The following is a 19943-nucleotide window of genomic DNA, read 5'->3' as shown; positions in this document are numbered from 1 at the left end:
GCCACCTACGTTGGTATGGAGTATTTCTAACCTCCTACTCCTGTGTGTGTGTGTGTGTGTTTGTCAGCAAGATTGCTCAACTGGCTGGATGGATTTGGATGAAAGTTTTATGTATATTGACTATGACCCAACTTGAAAGTGATCTAGTTTTTGTAGGGTAAAGGTCACGAAAAAAAAATTCATATTTGTTAACATGGTGGCTAATTTTTTACATTATTTTTGCTCAGTGACTCAGTCAAAAATGATTGGATTTTGATAAGTTGGTGGACATGTGTAGAATATTTTCTCATTCTCCTGCCAGAAATGGTTTGTCCACTGTTAATGACTGACATAGGGCCACATCCTCGTATGTCTTCAGAGCATGGTAGAGGTACACACTCTACTGAATGTCCTTCTAGTTAAATATCTATGTATTTATATACTGTGCAAGTCCTAACATCTGAAGGGAATTTAAAAAATTGTAATTGTGAAAGCTTGTTCTTTTTAGTGTAAGAAGTAAATAATAAAATGTTTTTCATGCTTTACTCTGTGTGTGTGTGTGTGTGTGTGTGTGTGTCTTTCAACAAACTGGGGAGGGGGGAATCATAGGTGCTGAAATGAAATTTCACAGAAAAGTTTGTAAATGGTGTGTTGTTTGATATCTCCAATGTTGTATGTTTGTTATAAGAACATTAAAATAAAACTTTTTCTATTTCTAATCTTGCAGGAATAGTTGTATTGTTTCCATAAGAAAAAAAAAAATAGCAATAGAAATGCAGTGAAAATTGTACTTTTTTTTTCGAAAGGGAAATAATGCTGTTTGCTAGCGTGCTCGTTTATTAACTCTAATTATGTACATCAGTCACATCAGTTTGTCTCCTATAAAATAATGGCTCTATTAAAAGTACAGATAAATTGACTTTATTGTCATGAAAATAATCAACTATCAAAATCAGTTTTTCCAACTTGGAATAAAACAATAGCAACTATTCAAGTAATCAATTTTGGCATTATGATTTCCCAACTTCAGTTAATTCAAGGTTGTTTAGCTTAATCAGTTGGAGTCTTTATTCCATCTATTAGTCTCATTTAAAAAAAAAAAATTGATTAGTTAATTGTAATAGAGTAATGATCACAATGACTAATAATTAGCAAAATCAACTAATTGTTTGGCTTTTCTGCTTGCACTAGTGACCTACATACCTCGTCATAATACAAATTGAGTTCGATACTAGAATGATAAATTTTTTCTTTTTTTTTCTTTTCTGTAAATTACTTCACAAAACCTTTGAGTCCAAGTTATCATTATTAGATTGAGACTTTGGGAAATTTAAATTATTTATAAGAATACTTTCCTTTATGTGTGTGTTTTTTGAAGTTATGGACTTCTATTCTCCATATAAAATAAAAAATACTCATTTGATTTATTCCTTTCACTTAGCTTAGTTTTTCTCCACACATTTCCTTACAATTAATGAAGTTTTTAAGGCACAGGTAGCAAAGTACTTTTTGATTTTTTTCTTAAAATTGGTACATTTGTTATTATTTAATTTTGATATGTGCATGGGATGTATTTATAAAAATATTTTTGTATAGGTATTGTTTGTTTCAACTTTGTGGTACTATTAACACTATAGTTGAGAAATAACCCTATGTATAAGAAGGAACATATGAATGTACATGTATACAGGATTCTAGAAATACTTTTCTTAGCCTTCTGTAAATGACTCATACTTGTATCCAGAAAAGTGCAATGTTGTCAGTGCATTTCAACTGGTTTCTATCAATTTTCTTGCAAGGTTTTTTATGAATATTACTTACAAAGACAATGTACAGGTACAAATATCCCTTAGTTAAAAAAAAAAATAGTTTAGTTACTACTTGTGTTAAAAATGACTTTCAAATTATGTGGAAAGTCCAGTGATAAAGCTGTTCTTGAGAAGCAACAGGACGTGTACAGGTATCAGGATGTATTATTCTTAACTCCCATGTAGTTGTAGTGGATCATAAGTTTTGTGAATCATTCAGTGACTAGGTGACCTGATTGTTAATACTGCTTATTATTTCAACTCGTATAATTGAATTCATTCTAGTTGTTACTTAAATAAGCTTTACAAAATGTAGATAATAAATTTTGCTTGGTGTTTTGTATCTGGCTAAGCATGTGTTGTTGTATTTTCTTTTGTAACATCTGATTTTAAAACTCTTTACTAGAATGTGTAATTCATCTGCTTCACTTGCCATCAGTAAATTTATTTGGACATGTTCCAGGCCTGTGAAAAAGTGTTAAATTTCATGCTCTATTAAGAGATTTTGTTGGTTTTTATGTCCAATATTCATTGATAGGTTTAAGTGTAGTGAAACTAGAGCTTGTATTGAATTACCTATTTCACCTTCTTGATAAGGCTGGCACATCTCTGGTGAAATAAATTTGACAGATAAATATTAAAATATTTTATATAGAAAAGTTGTTATAATTCCTTTCAATTGGTATTGATTGGGAGTAAATGTTAATCTATTTACTATGAATACAACATAATTAGTGGTTTTATGTACATTTAATTTTAAAATTTAAACTCTTGTATTAGTATATCTTGTTATTCATTGTTATTCTTAAAGATGTATAAATGATTATTTTTAGTCAATTTTTTTAAGCATTACCATTGTTTATTTTTCTAACTTTTAGTTTTTATATTGATGAGTAGTCTGTAGTACTATGAAACTCAGTAAATAAAGCTTGATCCAAAAAAATAAAAATTCTTATTCATTTTGATGTGAAACTACCTTGAATTACATTTATATAAGTAATTAAAAACTCATCTGATGTATTCCTTTCACTTTATATAGGTGAGGAAGCTGTAGTTATTCTGCATTTGTAAGACACTTAGTCTTAACTTGTAACACATGCTAAAAAAACGGACTCATTTGTGTTAATTGGTGGAATCAAACTGACTTGTGAACTCTTAACTTGGAAATCCATGTACATTTTGTGATTCATGTTGATGTCCTTTTTGATATCTTTTATTAGTGTAATGTACCTATCTCAAAACTTTATCTGCGTGGATTGGGTGGTTTCTTACTCAGAAACAAGTTTAAAAGGACATTGAAGCACATGTATGAATATTGTGTGCTGTTGAGGTTAACCCCATTATAAACAAGAATTTTTGTTTATTTTGGATTTTTTTTTTTTTAAGTGACATGTACTAAATGAAATATCTTAACTAGTTTACAATCTCAAATTAATATGTTTCAAACAGGGCTTGAATCCTTGAACTAATTTAAGAAACTAGTTAGAAATACAAGGTACAATATACAGGGATACTGTGATATTTTTTTTTCACATGAACATCACCTTGCACCGACTTATCAGATTCAGGATTTCTTGATTCATGATATCTTTAGCATAAATACTTTATCAACACCAGGATTTCTTCCTTCTCTTCTGTTTTTCATTTTTATACAACAAACTTGTATGTTTTATTAAAAGTTTGCCATATTACATAAAGATGCAGGTAGTAAAGTTGGAATTGTAGTCAACATTACTTCTCTAATATGGGGTTGGCCTATTGTACAGACCCCATGCACATTTAGTTAGTAATCAAATTGTTGTTACCGTTTAGGTTTATGGGTTTTTTTATCTGCTTCTACCAACTTTATGACACATTTGCCATGTAAACTAAAGTAAGGGGATTTTCTAACAATGAAATCCTTTATTTATATTAAATTCCCCATTTTTGTATTGGTTCTTCAGAATGAATTCTTCGTACAAGATTCTCCATTAAAGGTCTTCTTTTAAAGTAAATTTTCATATTTTGTCACTCAAAAATGCATCTGTTTCTTTAGGATAAAAAGATATCTTTGTTTAGTAATTTAGGCCTTTATTTAACAATGTACTGTTTATACATTTATGTAAGTTTGAGATTATTTGACACTTGTATTAATGTTAATGTAGCTGAACTTCAGTAAATATTTGACACACACACACACACACACACACACACACACACACACACGTGTGTGTGTCTGTATATATATCTTGTTTTATTCCAAATCTATGTTATGTTTTTACGTATTGTTAATTATCTAACAGTGGTGACACTGTGTACCAGCATAACATGTTTTTCACCATTGTGCATGTACTTCTACATCATAAACATTTGTATATAGTATTTTTTTTTTCAGTTTGCATTATTAACTCTTGGTACACAATAACATTAAAATTACATGATTTATGCATTGTAATCAGGACTTTAATAATTTATCTGTAGACTTTCTCAAATACATTATTATTATTATTAAATCTAATTGCATGATTACAATCTCTAGTCTAAGTACATACCATTAATTACTTGTATTTGTTATACATAATTTCTGTATTTTACACTTTCATCTGGAATGTAGTCAAAATGATTTGTAAATCATAATCAATAAACTAAATTTTTCTTGTGTGATATAAATGTTTAGTTTTTTACTTTTTACAGATCATTTGATGAACAGTTATCCATAGCTATGGATAAACTTTTTGTTTTATTTGGTTGTGAAATCTTGAAGATAATTCCTGGAAGGGTTTCTACTGAAGTAGATGCAAGGTAAGTGTGATTTAATGTGTTTACAGAGGGGCTGGTATTATGAAAGTATTTATCAGAAGTAATAAACTTCATTATAATCAGAGTATTAAAAAAATGGATATTTTGAATCAAGTAGGTCTTGCCTCTGAAATACCAAAAGCCTTTCCTTTTAAGTTTGAACTGGTAAGCAAAATACAATTTAAAAAAAAATTTGAAATTTTCTTTACACGTTGTAGAGCATGTGGTACTTGGTCACAATTTTTTTTTTTCCACTCTCACCTTCCATGTGACATAGTGAGTAAGTGTTGGGGAAGGGAGGATCTTGAAAAAAGCTTTAATTTCTAACCATGATGTACATTTTCTTGTAGGCAGTTGTGCTATTACCTTTATTATGGCAATCTTTCTGATGCACATGTTTCTACTACTATTGGAATTTATTTACACAACTTTCCTGTAGCAAGAAGGGTAAAATTGGCAATGCATTGTCAGCTCTGTTTCTGCTTGATTTGAAAAAAATACTTGCAAAAGTTGCATTTGTCTGCTACAGTGCTAGCCCTAATCATCACACTTCTACTGGTTTAATTTCGTTTTCTCTCGGGTATGTCTTTATTTCCATTACACTTGAGTTTGTATGTGTCATTGGAAATTTCTGTATTTAAACCTTTTATTCCCCAATCTTCTCTTGACACTAAAGTTGCAGATGTTTTTCAAAACTAGCTTTTGTTTCTAAAGTTTTTGACCCCCCCTTTTTTTTCTTCTGCTCAACATATGATTTGCCTTGTTTTGTGACATTCCTTTTCTACATGTCTATTTTAATCAGGAGCACATCTGTTTTGATGTTATAATGTTTATTGCTATGTAACTGTTGTGTTTTTTGGCACTTTAGCTTTTTGAATATCGGTGATTAATAAAATCTAAGTACCTTGTAACACATCCAAATGGACTAAAGTACTTTGTGTTCTTATCATAAGTACATGCAAAGTGGGTCTTAATGATTTGCTCACCATTTCTATTCTGGATAGCTAATCAGGCTGGACTTTTATGAATCATCTCTGATTTTTGTTCGTCTTTTGAACCTTCTCTTCATGTTTTATGGGATCATTAAATTTCTTTTACTTCAATTTTTCTGTTCATTTAAACTAGACTTTGTTTCTATTTGATTTTGGACATAAATTTTCTATACAAAAGGAGTATATATGTTGTACTTGATGTCTCATCAGAATTTTATTCTTTGTGGTGCCAAAAACAACAGGAGATTGGAAAATGAACTTAGATTTTTCATTTCCTATTTATTACATAGATTTTTTTTTTCTAGGTGAAGCCTATGAGTATTTTTGTTTATTTACTAAGATTCTTGGATAACAGATTGTGATATTATAGGCACTTGTGTCCTGATTTGCCAATCTTCATTTACCACATGGAGTGATTTATCAGTTTATGACCATCTCTTTCTGGTCTGGAATTGGCATTGTTTTCTTCTACAAGACTCAATACTATTCATTGGGTGTTTTGCACTGAATTCACTTCCCAGTTACCTGTTCCTCTGGGATGGGTTTTTCATGAGTCCAAGTCTTCTTGTGCCTACTGATCTTATTCATTTGATATTATGTGTTCACACTCTTAGAATCCCTTTGCCCATTTCCTTTGCTTTGTAATCATGCAAGTTTTGGATCCTTCTGTCACATACATTCTCTCTGTTATGGGTATGATCTTTTATTTATATGGCAATTCCAATGGTTCATGTTAATTATCATGCCACCACTGACCTTGCTTTGATTTTAAAAAATAATTAAAACTTCAGTCACCATATTTGAAACACAAATGGCACGATGACTGTGATACCTTTTTTAAATTGATTTTTGACATTTTATGATTAATAATAGTAATAAATATGTAGCAATTTACTGTTCCATTGTGCATAATCCCAATAATCACTGATCTGAAAACCAGTTTTTGTACATGTTCTGTAGTAGGCCTAATGACATTATGTACTAGGCTACTTTATCGAAAGAAGTATTGTAATAAAAAATCATTAAAACTAATATAAACATTATTTGTCTATCTTAGAAAAACTTGTCCTCCTTTTACTAATTTACATACATGTGTTCATAACAGACCTTGTGATATTTAATTTTGCCTAAGGGCAAAATACGATACTTGTGTTCAAAATAGCCTTGGGTGATAAAACTTGCGAGTTCTTATAAACAGAAAACCAACTACCAAGACAATTACTTGGAAAACCTCAAAGTTGATTTTATTACTTCTCTGTGGCTTACAAATAATAGAAAACCATTACTAACTTAAGACGAGCCTCAAATGTACTAAGAAATTTAAAAATTTTACTTCTTTAGTAAAGAAGGTAATTCTATGGCAAATAGTTTGCAAGAAAGGATGATCCCAAGTTTCAGAAGATACACTTAAATTTTTGTTAGCTCCAAAAACTTTATATCGTAAAATAAAACATGGACAGTTGAATTTTGGAGTTCTTGACATTGCCAACTTAAAGTTCTCTTTTCAAAGTATTTGATCTACAAAAATAAGCCTTGGATGAATACAGCTAAGTTACCAGATTTGTTTAGTTTTATCCACAGACCAGTTGTTCCTGCTTAGGTGAGAAACTTTGACTTCCATCCTGTCAATAATTAACTACAACAAGGTGCGGGGGATTGAAAGATTAGGCTAGGAGTTTAAATGTTTTTGGATGGGAAAAAAAAAATGTTAATAAACCTTTTGTTAGAAGAAAATTTAAAATCTCAACATGTACATCATAATTTTTCTTTTGAGGGTAATTTGGAAGATGGATCAATTTTTCAAAACTTGATGTTATTTTGCCTCGCAATAACCCGAAACCCTGGGTACAAAAATGGTTGGAATGCTATCAATGAGATCTTGTCCCTTTGTGGAGTCTTATCTTTTGACCTATTTATTGGAATTTCTCTTGTTTACCGTCAAATGTGGCTCCTTTGCAGGTTTGTGCCAAGCCAATAGTGCAGTTGTCCTATGTATGCTGCATTTGTGGCAGCAGTTCTGGGTTTCATCTCCTTAAGTATGGGATGCTTTGAGTCCATCTTGGGAGATTTTTTTTCTATGGTTACCCTCTTCTTCTTTCTTGGTATTGGCCAAGATCAGTTGGTCTCATTGTCCAGTTGTAATTGCCTCACGCTGGCCTACTGCATAGTTTTCACTCATCTATCTTGGAGGGATATTTATTCTATTACTTTTTACATTTTCAACAAGAATTTTTGTCTTCTGTAACTTCATAGTTAGCTGTTATGTAGTCCTCTGTTAGTGAAGCTGGTTCCTTTTCTTGGGTAACTCATATGTTGTATTTTAGCAATCTCCTCCCTGACAACGTACCAATCTTGTTCATCTATCCTGGTGCCTGGCTGCTTGTTACTATATTGCAAGAATAAAATTTGAGGGAATCGACTTTAATGATTATTCTCATCTTGTTCTATCCATATTGATTGCTTTATGCAGCTTATCAGTCTTGTTTAATTCTGTTTCCATTTACCTTAAGCATAAATTTGAAGTTACATCTCATCACATTTGGCCATGTCTTTAGCTTCCTGGTCTCTGTACAGTTTAGTGGACATTTTACACATGAGTTATAGGATCAAATCTGAATTATTTTATTTTATCCTCATCACATCACTTTTTCTCCATTTTCAAGAATCCACATATTGCCTTTGGTTATTCCATATGCTCAATGCAAGCTGTCCCTTATGAGTTATATATTCTGCCAAACATCCCATTGTTAACTATTTTCAGGATAGTGAGAACTACGAATAATTTTGACTAATGTTGTATGCTACTTGACAAAAAAAAAATTACTACCCTTTATGCTAGGGCTCTATGAGAGAGTGTTGCCATCTGGAAGTAGACAGTATGATGCCTTAACAGGTAACTATTGTTTCTGTGTACTCATTCTTGCATCACATTAGATATTTGAAATAATATCCATCATTGCTACATGTCTTTTGATCCATTCAGGATGTGATCATCTGTCTTTATTCTTATTTATTTCTTTATAGTGATCCTGTTTCACTGTCTTCACGTTGTTGAGCCCATCCTTGGGAACTGCTTGAGTTTTTCATCAGTTCCTTTCTGAGTTTACTCAAGGTCCAGTCTTTTTATATCACTGGTTTTCTCCACTTGTTCTCCTTTGAATCCATTTCTGTCAGTTATTTTCTGATTCTACTCAAACTCATCTTGGCTACATATTTCTTGTACATATATTGGTTTCTTTCATGTTTGTTGGTTCCTACTTCCTTTATAGTTTGGGTATTCTGGCTTTTTTACATTTTAGAAGTAAGTCTATTTGATTTGAATTTTATATTTTTTTTCCCACCTGACTCCTCCACAACTAATTTTCATCATAAATACAACTTGAATAATATCTAAAATTATGACAGGAAAGCAAATTTTAATTGCATGTTTTGTTGACAGAGTGAGTTTAAACTCAACAATGAAAGGCTTTAACTATCTTGGATGTGCACGTTTGAAATTTAATTTTTAAAATGTTACATTCAGTACAATGTTTGCTGGAACTACCGACTTGTTTTATTTTGCAAAAAGTATCTCAATTCTGAAAATAATGCATATTCTTTCTTAAGTCCAAAATTTAATATCAAAATTTTTCAGAAAAAGTTTGCATTATTATTATTATTAACTTTATTATATTTTCTAAACTTCTATATTAAGATTATCATGCTTTTATGGAATTTGTATTGTATTGAGAAAAGTATGAAGTAAAAACACTTTAAAAACATTTCCAGGCTATCTTTTGACAAAGAAGGATCTATAGTTAAGGCCAAGAAAATTATTCAGCTCTATGAAGAAGAAGGAATTGGGAAAGAGAGGATTCTTATAAAGTTGGCTTCAACCTGGGAAGGAATACAGGCTGCCAAGTATGTCATCTGTAAGATAATAAGACTGGGGCAACCAATCTTGTGTTCATACCATAGGAATAATTTTCTCAAGCGACATGCTCTCTCCCTATTTTTTTTTTTCTTTCGCCAAGGCTTTTATACTCTTAAACCAAGGTTATACTGCTTGTTCATACATGCATTTATTTTACAACAGCTAAGCCTTATATATCCTAGATCTTTGTGTTTTATATATATATATGTTGTTACAAATCTATTTTGTTTTTTTAAACAGTTAATCATTAAAACAAGATTATTGTTTAAAATGAATCTTGTTCTTTCTTTCATAGGTGGTAATATGTATTTATTAATGCTTTTTTTTTAATTACAATAATTACTTAAATTTATACTGTTGTAAAAGGTATGGTATTACTTTGCATGAATGTAGTTAAAAGGTCTCATAATGTATTTGGTTTTGGCAGTGCATTCATCTGGAAATAGTTGTTTTTATGAATTTCTCCTGCCTGGAGATGTTCATTCTTGTGATAAAATGATGGGTTCTATTTTTTTGAACCCCCCTTTGTCATGGTTTAGGTTAGTGGTTCTCAATTTTTCGTTTGCAGACCATGTTGTGGACCACCTACTGGTCATACCACAACTGTTTTCACTTGCTACTTGGTAAAAACTCGTTAGAATTAATGGGAAGAATGGCATTGCTTTTCATGAGATGCCAAGGAGATATCTGATTCCAAGCTGGTGAGTTTCAATCTCATATTGGGTTCTATGTTCAACTGGTTCCTCTTCTTTGTTTTCAGCTCCACAATTGTTGAATTTTCAATCTGGAAATTCTGTGTTGGAAATGGCAACAGGTATTTTAGAGTTGCATCCAGGATACTTGAACCATACATGGAGCCAAAGGTCTATCAAACTTTTCTTATTGAATACCAGCTTCAGTTACCTGTCTGATGTAAGCTACACAAGATTATCCATATCTTTTGATGGAAACTTGATGTTGATCTCTTCAATGTGGCCATCTATGCATATGAATTTCTGATTTACTCAAATCCGTTTCTGTGAAATACTTCCCAAATTGCTTGTGGAGGCCCTGTAGGTGTGCTTTGAAGTTTTCAACAATCCGATCATCAATTTCTTTCTTGAACATAAGTAGGAAATTGGTAAGGGCTGTGAAATAGTCAAATTCTCAGCAGTCCCTGCCACAGCTCCATCTTTGCACATAAAACTTTTACTTTGTTCTGGACTCTAAAAAGTGGTGACAGCTTTCCATACAAGACAAGGTTCAGCTTGTTCAAGATGCTGAAAATATCTGCCAGGTATGCTAGTTGGGAAGCCATGAGGAATTATGCATTTGATTCAAAGCATCAAACCCATGACAGTCACTGTCATGCAGGTAGATTTTGACTTCCTCAAGCAGTTCAAAGAGGTGGGTGAGGACTTTGCTCGGCAACAACCAGCGGACTTCACTACGAGGAATAGTTTCATGTGTTCACTTCCCATATTTTCACAAAGGATCTTAAAAAGATTGCATTCATAGGGCATCCTTTGATAACGTTTACAGTTTTTACCACATTGTCCATAACTATTTTAAGGCTAGTAGGTGTCTTCTTCAGGATAAGTTGTTCATGATAAATACTACATTGCCTTTCTGCCACCATTGGTGCAACTGCTTGGATACATGCAGATAGGACCTCCATTCTGCCAGTCTTTGCTGAAGTGCTATCTGTAAAATACTGATGCATTGTTTCCACTCCACTGTATTTTTCACTAAAACAAATCGTTCACTATCTTAAATGGCTTCTCTTGTGTTGGTAGGCAGAGATCAGAAGAACAAAAATATATTTTTTTTCCTGTACTTCCCCTGAATATTCATACTCGACATATACCAAGAAGGTGAACATCACTCAATATGTTGGTGAACTTGTGAAGTTGGAACAAAAAAAGTACTGGCTCTGACACAGGTGCAACATATTTTTCAACCATAAATGCTATTTGATGCTGAATGGTATCATTCAAAAGGGGTACCGAGTAAATGGCTTTCTTGGCCTTTTCCCTAGGGTATGATGCTTGGTCAAGTTTTCTGCTCTAGTACGATCTTTCCCAGTCTTTGTTGACAGCAGTGATACCTTGTATGATGCCTCTGTAGCATTAGCATTTTTCCCAACAGTAGCAATAAAACGCGTAGTGTTCTTATCGTGAATCAGTTCTTTGCACTTGTTCTTAAAAAAATTCAGAGGCTTCAATGTATTCCGTGTGTTATCATTTCAAATGACGTTTATGCTTAGGGGGTTTCATTGCTTTATTACCCAAAGTTTTTCACAGCACAAAAAACACTGAGGGTTAGGATCATCTTTATTGCCCATCCCAAAAAATTCAATTTTCAGTGTTAAACTTCCTTTTTACTTTTTTTGGTTATATGGTTTTTCTTTCTTTCTTCACATTAATGTGCCTTTACTGCATTCTACACTGCACTTGTCACATTATTGACTTCAGAATCAGTGTTGTGATTGTAGTTCATAAATCACCTCACTTGCATTGTCATAATTATTTTGCACTTTGCTTGCATTTCAACTATCACAAGCCATGCTGGATTTATACTTAAGGTTACCAGAATTAAGCCAACAATCCATATTAACCCCTTTTAATGCTGAGTGTTTTGGAAACTTTAAAAAAAAAAAAAGTTACCATGCTGAAGTATTTTGTGAGTAGCAGTCAAAGCATTCCATTATTATTATTTTTTTGTTTTTTTAACTTCTGAAGCACTATCAAAACTGACTGGTAGTACTCATGACACAAACATAGCTTAGACAATTTATAGGAACTGTAGAGGTGCCACATGAGAGAAGTCTGGATAACTTTACACAACCTAATCAGTTATATATGGAAACTAAATATTTGACTGCATTTTTGCCACTAAATGTAATAAATTCTTGTTCAGTAATTTTTTTGTTCTTTATTAAATATCATAAGTAAATTATTAATTTTATTGCCAGAAACAAAAGTATAGACATTTTCATATTATAAACATTGATACTACAAGACAACACATTTATCTGAAATATCTGTTATAACATCACAATAATCTTCTAAGAAACTGATACTTATTTTAAATATGTATTAATTAAACAAAATCAATATCCTAAATCCTGTTTAAAAACTACATTGTTGTTGCTCATGCGTATGATGACTTTTGCCATACTGTGAGAGCCTGCATAGTTGTGACGTCGTGCGAGTGGTGGGGATGATGGTTCTGGCCTTTCGTATGGTCTTGCACTTCATTGACTTGCATTTTGGACCAGCCTGTAGACCACTGGCTTAGTTTGTTGTTAGCAATGTCACGTCTCTTATCTCGTTACAATATACATGTGTAGATATATTGGCAAAGTACTTTTATGAAACCTATTCACATTCAAATCATTATGTTTAATATATGTAATAATGCCTTTATTAGATAATCATTTGGCTGTTTTCTTATTATTTTATGGTTGAGTCTTGATTAACAAGTTTTCTACAATAATAAACATGCTTATGGTACGAAACGTGTCTTAAAGTATTTGTTGATGAAAACCCAATATTATATAAAAGTATACCAAATTTTGAGTTTGATTTTTTTAGAAATTCTCATTTGTACATAGTAGCTGTGTGTGTGTGTGTCTAAGAGTACTATTTAATTCTTTATTTTTTTCCTCTAGGGTATTGGAAGAAGAAGACAATATCCACTGTAATATGACACTTTTGTTTAATTTTGCACAGGTAGGTAAACATTTTTCTTATTATTCTAAATATATGGGGAGGGGGTGGAGAACTCAGCATTTCATAATATAACCAATATAGTCCAATAAGTAATAGATGTTGGTTAATTTAACGAGCAATACATACATCATCACTTGAACTTGTATTTAATTAAAACAAACTTAAGTTAGTTTTAAATGAATAATTACATACCTGCTGAGGTTACTGCAATAATGACTAACTTACACAGGTAATGAAACAAAGATCCCCAAATTACCATAAATTCAAATAAGGACTTTGAATTTATATAGGCTGTTTGTTGTGCTGATGCGGGTGTCACACTTATCTCCCCTTTTGTGGGACGTATTCTTGATTGGTATGTACAAAACACCGACAAAAAATCTTACGAACCTGAAGAAGACCCTGGGGTACTGAGTGTGAGAAAGATCTACAATTACTACAAGAAGTATGACTATAAGACCGTGGTGATGGGAGCATCTTTCCGTAACATTGGGGAGGTCAAAGCTCTATCTGGTTGTGATTTACTAACAATCAGGTATGTTTTAATATTATTGTAATTTTTGTTGTTGTTGTTAAATCTGTAACTTGAACTTGTAGTGCAATTATTTTGTGGAAGAGTAGGCATTAAGCAATACATTACCATCACGTTTTATTATTCAATACAGTTATAAACATACCTGATGTCATCACTTGCATTATATTGGCTTTAGTTGTTAGGATTTAATCAATCCAGTTATATTCCCAAAGAGAATCTGTTGTTGCTGTATTGTCTCACAGTACCATTATAATAGTGTTAGTAGTAGATACTAGAATAATCTCGTGCAGGATACTGAAATAGAGGTCTTCCTATGCATTTAGATCTATTAACAATTTTCTACTTTACTGAATTTGTATCTTCTGAAAATAATAATCAAATGGCTGACAAACTTTGAAAAATACATTGATAATTGTGATTCAAGTTCATGTTGTTATGATCTTTAATGTTCAAAACTCACTAAAAGTTACTTTTTACCATAAAGATTACCTATGGTGTGTGTGTGTGTGTGTATTTTTTTTTTAGCATCCATCATCTAAAGTTAGCTCAATTACTGTAACATTTTTATGTTAAACCTGGAAACTTTCCTACTGTTTATATGGAGTATTTTTGCCCAAAAATGGTGATAAAATTTCTGAAATGGAACATATCTCCACTTTTTTGTTTAAGATCTAAGTACTTAATCAATTAAATTAACTTCCACAAAGCACAGTTAGCACCTAATGAGGTCATTAGGGACTTAAGAAAGCTAGTCATATTAAAAGGCTAAGAACTGGATGAACAATGACTGTGTAATTTAGTTAAAAGCTCCGATTTGTATAATTGCATTGTTACAAGTGAAGTAACTTATTTTGCATTAACTTCTTCCCTTCTTTGTTATAGGAAGTTTTAAACCATTGATAACAGTAAGTTGCATCTCTGTCTGTTAGCTAGATATTTGAAAACATGACTTGTGAACAACTTAACTTACTTGATACAGTTATATGATTGGGCCATAGGTAAATCTCCAGGTATTTAGGGTTGCCAAACATAACCACCAACAATTTTTATTTTCCTAGAATGTGTATGGTTAATTATTAAATATGACTAATACAACAAAAAAAGTTATCTTAATTTTTTTTATTTTTTTTCATGTACCATCAAACATTCAAATTTTGTACAAAAATAAAACTTCTAGTAAATAACTAAAAATTTTAATAATATAACCACACCACCTATTCTAATATTGAAACTTCAATTGTCGTTGAATTTAGTGGATTGATGTAGCATATGAAAAACTTTTTTTTTCTCTCCCTATCTTTAGAAGCCTAATGTTGTATACATATAAAAAATGCTTCTAGAAGTTCTAATTATGCTATTTCCTTTTTTTCCTTTCTGTTTTAGTCCAAAACTTCTTGGTGAACTTGCTGAATCAACTGAAGAAGTTCATGCACACCTCACTGAACAGTCTGGTAAGTAAAATATATTCTGTCTGAAATGTGAACTCAAAAATGTTCTAATTTATTTATTTTTTTGTATTAGTTCCTCTCATAACTTTAATTTATATGGTTTATATTGAGTTCTATTTAAAACTAAATGAAATAGAACAGAAGGGAGAACCTAACTTGCAGCAGAGAAATGCTTTGTTATTGAAGTGTACGGATGTAATAACTCAAGTTGTGACCATTATAGCAGAAATATATCCAAAACTTAATGTGACTACTATCCTTTGTAACTTTCTCTTCCCAGAAATCATCGGACAAAGTTAAAGTAACCTGTAACTAATTATTATTATATAACATTGAGAAAATATTAGACTATACCAAAGCCATTACTTCATTACCTTTCCAGGAATTACAATCAAGTCTTAATAATTATAAATAGATACATTTGTATTTTCTCTTGTTTCACAATAAGCAGTGAACTTTTATGGGTTTGTTGTAGATGGCAGAAATTCTGTTGTTGCTTTTTGATATCTAGGAGCATTTCAGTAGAGTGCACAACATAGAAATAATTTCTATAATTTGATGCAATTAATTATTAATAATCACTTTTTCTTTTTTTTTTAAAGCTAAAAAGGAAGACCTTGAAAAAGTAGAAATTGATGAGAAGACATTCCGTTGGGAACTCAATGAAGATCAAATGGCTAATGATAAGTTGTCGGAAGGTATTCGCAAGTTTGCTGCAGATGCCAGAAAACTAGAAAACATTTTGAGAGAACGGCTGAAATAAGTAGACAGGAAAGATCATTAAAGTAAAAGTAAATTAAGCTTTTCAGCATAGTATCTGCTTATTAAAAGAACACGTACCCAGTGAGGTTGTATAACTAAAAATAAATATTTTTATTAATGTTGGCTTCTTTAAGTTTTATTTTGTGAAAATGTTACTTGTTTGAAAAAAAAAACATTTGTTTTCTTGTGTAATTTTTTTTATACTTTGAAGTACGAAACTCTCTTATCAGTCATTCATTTACCTAAAATAGTTCAAAGATGCTGCAAGATAAAATTATACTGTTATTCCATGCTTTAAGTAGAATGGGCTATACACAACCACTAGATAAATATAAATAATAATAATAAAAAAAGCTTGAAATATTACTTAATGATGTAAAAGGTGATGGATTTAATAAAAAATACAAAATATGAAAATATGCATATTTTTTCTGTCATTGGACTTTGACAATAAAATATTACTTTTAAAATGTTGCAGACTTTCTCTTTGAATGAAACTGTTCCACGTAAGGTCACAGTTATGGAGAACTACTATACAAAGTTAACATTGCTGTATTCCCCCCCCTTAATTCCTAACATCATTCACTCGTACAGTATTTTCATCAGTTCTTGAATATAAAATGCTAGTACATTGTACATTAGTATCCAACATAACTCAAGAACATTACTATACTTAATGAGATTATTATTCAAAATGGAAAATGTGTATTAGCATTTATAGTTTCATGTAAATTAGTTTACATGCACAAAGTTCAATAAACTAAAGGCTAATGCAAAATATAAAAGGTAATATAGTATGTTTTTTGTATGAAAGTTCTCATTTTATTATGTTGGTGAAAATAATAATTAATACACATCATGAGGTTATTATGAATTTCAAATAAATATTAAAGAAGCACTTCAATCATTTCTTAGCCTGAAAATCTTTTTTGGTTTAGATTTTGGAATCAGTGGCAAACATATAGGTGAAGCAGCTAACCTGGGAGCATTTTTGACCCAGTTCATTTAGGCCTACTTGCAAAATACATAGAATTTAACTTTCTGGGACCCAATGGCCTACTTGATATATAGTTGAAACTCTTAAAAAGACCCACTTGTGAACAGTGCTGGCACAATAATCATTGAAGGCCCACCCACACACCTTCTCTGTAATATTATACAATAATTGTGGCTATGGAGATGGGAATATTCTTGCCCCCAGAACCTTTTTATTGCCCTACATTTGCAAATGTTTCAATGTTTGAACAGTTTGAGAGGTTTTGGCCATGGTTCACAGGTGTAATGTCTACTTAGATCAGTCCTACCACATTTTCAAACAAAGAAATGTGAAATAAAAATATAAAGCAATAGTGTAATATCATAATTTATCAACTTGTATCAAGAAATAGCTTTATGCTTTCATTAAATTTTGGTGTGATCACAATTTCATTAGATATACTAATACTACATGCCAAATTCAAATTTTGTTATTAAGAAACATTGCATTAATAAATGTATTCCTTTGAATTATGTTTAAAATAACTCTTTATCACTACTGTAATATTATAACAGTAACAACAGAACATACAATTAATGGATTGTTCATGACCTACAATATATTCAAGTATCTTCATTTTAAATTGTGGAAAAATGTTATGAATAGTGTGTCAGTCTAGCATGGTTTCTGATGAGTCTGTGTATTGATTTATGGGAGGTTATTGTATTTTCACATAATGGTATTTCTTTGTTCACAAGTTGGACTCTTACCATAAAAAGATTTCTGTCTAAAAGACTCTTTTCAAAATTCATTTGGAGATCTGGTTGTGGTCACTGGGAGGGCTGAAACAGCATGCTGGGGAGAGTTCCAGACATGATTAATTGGATTCATGTCTGAAGATGGAGTGATCTTCTCTATGTGGACAGTAGATTTCCTCTATGATCCAAAAGCAGTGTGGGTGTAAATTGTCATTCACAAGGATGAATCCACAAATGTTGCTGGTCTATGACTCCACGTACACTTTCAGGATCTTTTTCTTATAATTCCTCACAGCTGTCAAAGAGCCATCTTAGAACATTTGGTAATTTATATTACCATTGATGCTCCATGTACACTTTCAGGATCTTTTTCTTATAATTTCTCACAGCTGTCAAAGAGCCATCCTAGTACATGTGGTGATTTATATTACCATTGATGCTGTTCCAGACCACAACAATAATTGTGTTCAGTTCTGCTGGTGTTGGGATAGCACTTCCTAGGACATCTCCACTTTCAGGCTTGTTAGTTGGTGAAGTTGACACAAAAACTGAGCTAGTTCCTAAAAATCATTGCAGTTCAGTGTTGGATTGTCAAAGTAAGTGATCTTGATCTGAAACTCTACAATCTAGGTTGTAGTGGGTTAAATGGATTGTAATATAGGCTTTCAGTAAACACAAACCAGATCTCCAAATGCATTTTGGAAAGTGGTAGGGGTCTGTGACATGTGATTGGGAGTAAGTGAAAAATAACTGGAAGACTTCTAACCCATCACTTGAATCAAAAGCCTTCCTTTGTAAGACAAACAATATTTGTTTATTAATAATTGGTGATCCATAGTAAATGTTTAGTATTTATGAATGTGATATAAGTGAAAGGGATCATTTAAAGTGCTTTAAAAGGAGCCTCCAAGAAAGATATGTAAAGTAGGATACTGCAGTACATGGATATGCCTTGCATTTCTATGTCTCTGTTCGTTAGTTAATTTTCTGTAAAAATTATTTCCAAAGAAACTTTAGCGATACAAGTCCCTTCTGAAATAAAACTGGTTTATTCTTTCTGAATACAACTTTGCAATACACTTAATTTCCACAGTCACGCTATAAAAAATGCTATAATTCACAACGAACGTCTCACGTGCTCGACTCAACTGTCAATTACACATTGTTGACGTCACTTCGTGGCGGCTTATATATATATACAAGACTACCGCATATCTAGTAGCCTCTTGAGACTTCAGAAAGTGATGTGAACGTTCGAGAATATAACGTGTTACTAGCATCACGTGACCCCCTCTGTCATAACACTGCCCCTTCCTTAGTATTGTTCATCCCAAACAATAGCCACTTACATTAAACTAATAAACAATTAACAATAACTTAATTAAATGTACATAATTTACAAACACAAAATTAAAATCCAACAAAGTCTCTTCATTTTACAGGACGTATCTTCTTCCGTACTGGTCTCCGTCTCGTTGGCTTCTGCTTCATGTGGGGTTCATCTGCTTCATCAGGAAATGGCCTACCATCGGTAACAGTCACATCAGTGGTAGTAACTTCATCAAGAGCTTCGCTGTTTCCCTTCTCAAAACCGAGTAGAGTTCCTTCTTCGACAGTGGCTTTTTCAGGTGACACGTATTCAGCAGCGTCCTTTGTTCCGTTGTTCACTTCATCCCAACTGAAATGTCCTGGACCGTGATAACGCCAAAGCCTGTTGGCATGCACCACCTTTGGCTTACCTCGCCGACCACATTTTATCCGGAAAGTCCCGTCTGAGAGACGATCCACTATGTCATATGGGCCTTCCCATGGAGAAGACAACTTAGGAGACTTCCCTTTGATCTTCCTGGGATTATACAACCATACCTTGTCTCCTGGTACAAAGCTGACCTCAGTAGATCTCTTAGAATAAGTCAACTTCATCGAATCAGCAGGCGTTTTCAAGTTTGAATGCACTTGATGGTGGATATCATCCATCCTTTCCGATAACACTTTCACAAACTCTGACACATTCTCAGGCAACTCTTCATAAGGTGGGCGTCCTGTTAACAGATCCACTGGCAACCGATATTCCCGACCAAACATCAACTTTGCTGGAGTGTATCCAGTGGTTTCATGCTCTGCTGTCCTATAGGCCATCAACAGTGGAGGGAGTAAGACGTCCCAGTCATCTTGACGGCTATTACAAAACTTTGCCAATTCCTGTCCCAATGTCCAGTTGTACTTTTCTACCATCCCATCAGACTGTGGGTGATATGGCGTTGTCCTGGTCTTTCGGATG

General features: G+C 32.4%; 1 protein-coding gene across 1 annotated transcript in view; it reads left to right on the top strand.

The window, feature by feature from the left end:
* Nucleotides 1-16349, top strand: part of LOC106468242 (transaldolase-like) — a 19947-nt gene extending 3598 nt beyond the window's left edge. The window contains exons 3-8 of the mRNA XM_013928659.2: nucleotides 4461-4568; nucleotides 9326-9457; nucleotides 13123-13183; nucleotides 13474-13718; nucleotides 15102-15169; nucleotides 15769-16349. Coding sequence (XP_013784113.1) covers nucleotides 4461-4568; nucleotides 9326-9457; nucleotides 13123-13183; nucleotides 13474-13718; nucleotides 15102-15169; nucleotides 15769-15929 — 775 coding nt within the window. The 3' untranslated portion in view covers nucleotides 15930-16349. The remainder of the gene's footprint in view (nucleotides 1-4460; nucleotides 4569-9325; nucleotides 9458-13122; nucleotides 13184-13473; nucleotides 13719-15101; nucleotides 15170-15768) is intronic.
* Nucleotides 16350-19943: the final 3594 nt, after the last annotated feature.

Source organism: Limulus polyphemus, unplaced genomic scaffold, assembly GCF_000517525.1.
Source record: "Limulus polyphemus unplaced genomic scaffold, Limulus_polyphemus-2.1.2 Scaffold2930, whole genome shotgun sequence".
Classification (NCBI taxonomy): domain Eukaryota; kingdom Metazoa; phylum Arthropoda; class Merostomata; order Xiphosura; family Limulidae; genus Limulus; species Limulus polyphemus.
This window is presented reverse-complemented; position numbering and strand designations above follow the sequence as displayed.